The 4,036-nt window shown below is 39.5% G+C and overlaps 1 protein-coding gene across 1 annotated transcript; it reads left to right on the forward strand.

The window, feature by feature from the left end:
• The first annotated feature begins 307 nt into the window (after nt 1–307).
• LOC126614602 (F-box protein At2g27310-like) lies at nt 308–1,668 on the forward strand. Its single transcript, XM_050282249.1, has one exon. It carries the CDS (start codon nt 436–438, stop codon nt 1,432–1,434), a length of 999 nt encoding a protein of 332 aa, XP_050138206.1. The 5' UTR covers nt 308–435; the 3' UTR covers nt 1,435–1,668.
• The last annotated feature ends 2,368 nt before the right edge of the window (nt 1,669–4,036 follow it).

The raw sequence follows: 4,036 nt of genomic DNA on the forward strand, positions 1-4,036 counted from the left end.
AAACACTCCCCGACTCCCACCAAAAAACAATACAATAATCAACCAACCTAAATAAAAACCAAAGAGAATACAGATTATTCAATTCTTCTTTTTTCGTTATTTAAAACCAAGGGAAATATATGAAACACGCCCAGATATTAAATTACACATATCTAATCAAAGAGAGATTTGCCTGCTCCTTCACTGCAACTACTTTAATTATTGTTTAACTAATTAATTAAGTAATTAAGCTTCAAAAACCTTGTAACTTGAAAGCCGTTGTTTGACCATTCAGCTTTGGCTTACTCCCCTCTCAGTCCTCGCTATAAAACCCGCCCTTCACACCCTTTCTTGTCACCTCTCAACACAAAAACAACCTCAAAACCTTCACTACATTTTCTCTGCATCCAATCAGACCCAGAGAAATTAATAAAACTACGACAATTTTTTTTCACAATGAGCTTTTCTGCACCGGCCGTCGATCATGGCGACGGAGCTTCAATCTCCTCCGTCCATCCCGACATCATCACGGCTCACATCCTTACCCGCCTCGACGGCCAGACCTTGGCCTCCGCCGCCTGCGCTTCCTCAGAATTACAAGCCTGCTCCGCTGAAGAAAAACTCTGGCGGGACGTCAACACCACCACGTGGCCTTCAATAACCGATCCTCGAGTCGACGACCTCATTTCTACTTTCCCTGCTGGTCACCGCTCTTTCTTCTCAGACTCGTTCCCGCTCCTCGACCACTCCCCCTCCCAATTAGATTTCAGCCCATCGTGTCCCACCACGGAGTTAATCTCCGCCGTCGATATGTTTTACAAAGACCAGGTCATTTTCTCGAAAGTTCAAGAGTCCGAGACAGAGTCCGGGTGGTTCCTCTGCTCGCCCTTCCGAGTTGACTTACTTGACCAAAAAGAAACCGTCCCAACACCAATCCGACATGTCGGGGAAGACCAGAAGTCGTTGGAGCACTTGGAGGACAACTTGAGCCTGAGCTGGATCGTGATCGACCGGGCCCGGAAACGCGCGGCGAACTTGTCGAGCCGGAGGGCGGTGACGGTTCAGCGGCACTGGCTAACGGGGGAGATACAGCTGCGCTTCGTGACGATTTTGGCGGCGGAGAAGAAGGGGGAGTATGTGCAGTGCGGGATGGTGGTCATGTGCAAGGGAAGCGAAGGAGGGGAGCTGCACGTGAGAGAGGTTAGCATGAAGGTGGAAGGAATGGAGGGGAATCACTTGAACGGGAGGGAGAGTTTGTTTCTGCTGCAGAGGGCGATCGAGGGAGGGAAGAGGAGGAAGGAGGTAAACGGGAAGGCGAGGTTCGGTGAGTACTTGGAGATGAAGAGAGAGAGGAGAGAGAGAAAGGAGAGGAGAGAGAAGGCTTTGGACATGATCTGCATTGCTGTTGGGGTTACTATTTTGATAGCGTTCTGGTCATTTGTCTTGTTCAGATAGTCCAAGAGATGATGATGATGATGATGATGATGATGATAATGGTGATAGTGATGATGACGATGGTGATGATGCTGGTGTTGAAAAAACCGATGATGATGAAACCCAGAAAATCAAAGAAACAGTTGGGTTTAAGTTACTTTACTGTTAATTACACAGTTTAATTAATTCTTTATACCAAAATGTATAGAAAAGTTCATACAATGGAGAAGCAAAATGGGATTTCGATTATAATAATTTGTTTATTTATTTGATCACAAATGTGATTATGTAGTGTAGCTCTTTATACACCATTGAATTGGTTCAAATTAAGTATATGTGGAAGATGTGTCTCATTACAAATATTTTTGTGCTAGTTAATAATATGGCACTACCTGGTCATTTGAGCTTTTTGATTCACAAAATCAGTGAGGACTTTGGTACAACAGAAAGTGTTAAGTTTGTAACATTCGCTAGATTGCTCCGGTCACTAGTATGGATAAGTATGTAAATGGATAGAGATAGGGAAGCAAACACAAGATGTACGTGGTTCATCCAGATTGGCTACGTCCACGGAATAGAGGAGTTCTCATTAATTGTGAAGGGTTTACACAAGTACATAGGTTCAAACTCTCCTTTAGTGAGTACAAGTGAATGATTTAGTACAAATGACATTAGGCAATATTATGAGAGAATGATCTCTATTTATAGAAGAGAGTTTCTAGTTTCATTCTGACATTGACACGTGTCGTGCTGTGATTGGCCTCTGATGTCGACACGTGTCGTGTTATGATTAGCCTCTAATGTTGACATGTGTCGCGTTGTGATTGGCCTCCTGGTTGGAAGGAGACTCATGTGGGTCATTGGCGGTATAATGTTGACCGGTGCTTAGTAGTTTCGGGGTTGGTCAAGTATGGTACAAACAAAGCTCATTCCATAGCAAAATTTCATGATCCAAATCGTTTATTTCAAATATTAGCATTCAAAATGTATGCTTGCAATAGTGAATATACATGCAGCCATGGTCGAGGGTGTTATTAGGGTCCTTTCAATCTCATAATTCAACTCGATGCAATTTGGTTGACTGAAAAAATCAATCTTTATATTTGAACCGAAGTATGAAATCACAACGTTCATTTTTCTTCAGTTTAATTTATTAAGAATAAAAAATGTTTAGGGTTTGTGAACGAGATCGTATATATTAAGTTCAGTACATGTGGAGGTGGAGGCAAAGTTTACGCATACAAAAATCAAGTCAACTCAGCTCAGCCAAGCCGCACAGAGTCAAGTTACACACACTCTCTAATTGACAACCAACGTGTTTGATGTTTTAACATTATATAATTTAGCACCACTTTCTTGCATCCACATTTCCTTATCAAAATCTAAAAGAGTAAAGATTAAGTACTCATAGCCCTAAAGAAAAGTCGAATAAATAAAGTAGTGGACTTTCTCAACGAGGAAGCAATGACCTATGGCCTATTGGGTACAAACATCCCAACCATTTGTGTTTCCTCTTGTTAGGTTTTGATAAGTTTTCTATGGTCTCACTTTAAGCATGACTTTCAACATGAAAATAAATGAGAACTTGTATTAGTGTTTTGCATTAGGCATAGAAGTCTTACAAAGTCTTCCCACTATATACATAATCTTTATATATTTGAGTTTTATGCTTACATTATGGAAATGTTATGATTTACGAGAAATACTCGCAACATAAAAATAAATGACATTTATCTACAATGCAGTTTCACTGATCTAAAAAGAGAAATGTTAGTTTGTTGCCTTATGTTTTTCTTGATCCATAATTAATGACTACCACGTACTTTAAATGCGAGTCCAGCTCGACAAGCAACTAAATTATTATAAGAGATAAAAACACGCGGCAGCACGAACGGCAATCTCTTCTTAAAAGAAACAAAAATCCTCCTTTCTTTTTCCAAATTTTTGTTATCGATTGGGAGTACATCATCGCAAAAAAAAAAAAACAATTGATTATTCAAAGAAAGTGACAATGATAACCTCAATGTTGAAGAAGCCTCTCACTCTTTGAAAAGCAAAAATGTATGCACCTTCATCATAGCACGCATATGAGTGTTGTTATACCAAATATTATCATCATCTTAATCTCTTTGCTACATGCTCCAAATATATCCTTTGAAACATTTGCAGGAAAAAAAAAAGGATCGACATATATCCGCGTCGACTAGCGAGAATAAAAACATGCACGTTAATACATGTCTATCACATCAACAAATTTTCCAAAATGGCTGGCGTACAACATTTCAAGCAGCCGCATAAACTTGTGAACAATCCATTTGCGATAGATGTATATCCATGTCGGAAATTCCAAGTCTCTCCGGATCAGAGCTAATAGAAAAGCAACAATTATTCAAACATTTTACTATTCATCAACAGTAAAAGCAAAGCATTTACTTTTCCGTGCTTTAACAGTAAAGAACTCGATTATCCAAGTTATTCAAGTCTCATTTTCCAAGTCTATAAGAGAAGACCCGGAAAAACAAGTTAATTTTCATATCTTTTCTTCAGTTCAAATTTTCTTTGAGTTCTCATTGTATTCAAAGAAACCATACACTGTAAACACTTTTATTTTTAGAAGAAGAAG

Source organism: Malus sylvestris, chromosome 3 (assembly GCF_916048215.2).
Source record: "Malus sylvestris chromosome 3, drMalSylv7.2, whole genome shotgun sequence".
Taxonomy (NCBI): Eukaryota; Viridiplantae; Streptophyta; class Magnoliopsida; order Rosales; family Rosaceae; genus Malus; species Malus sylvestris.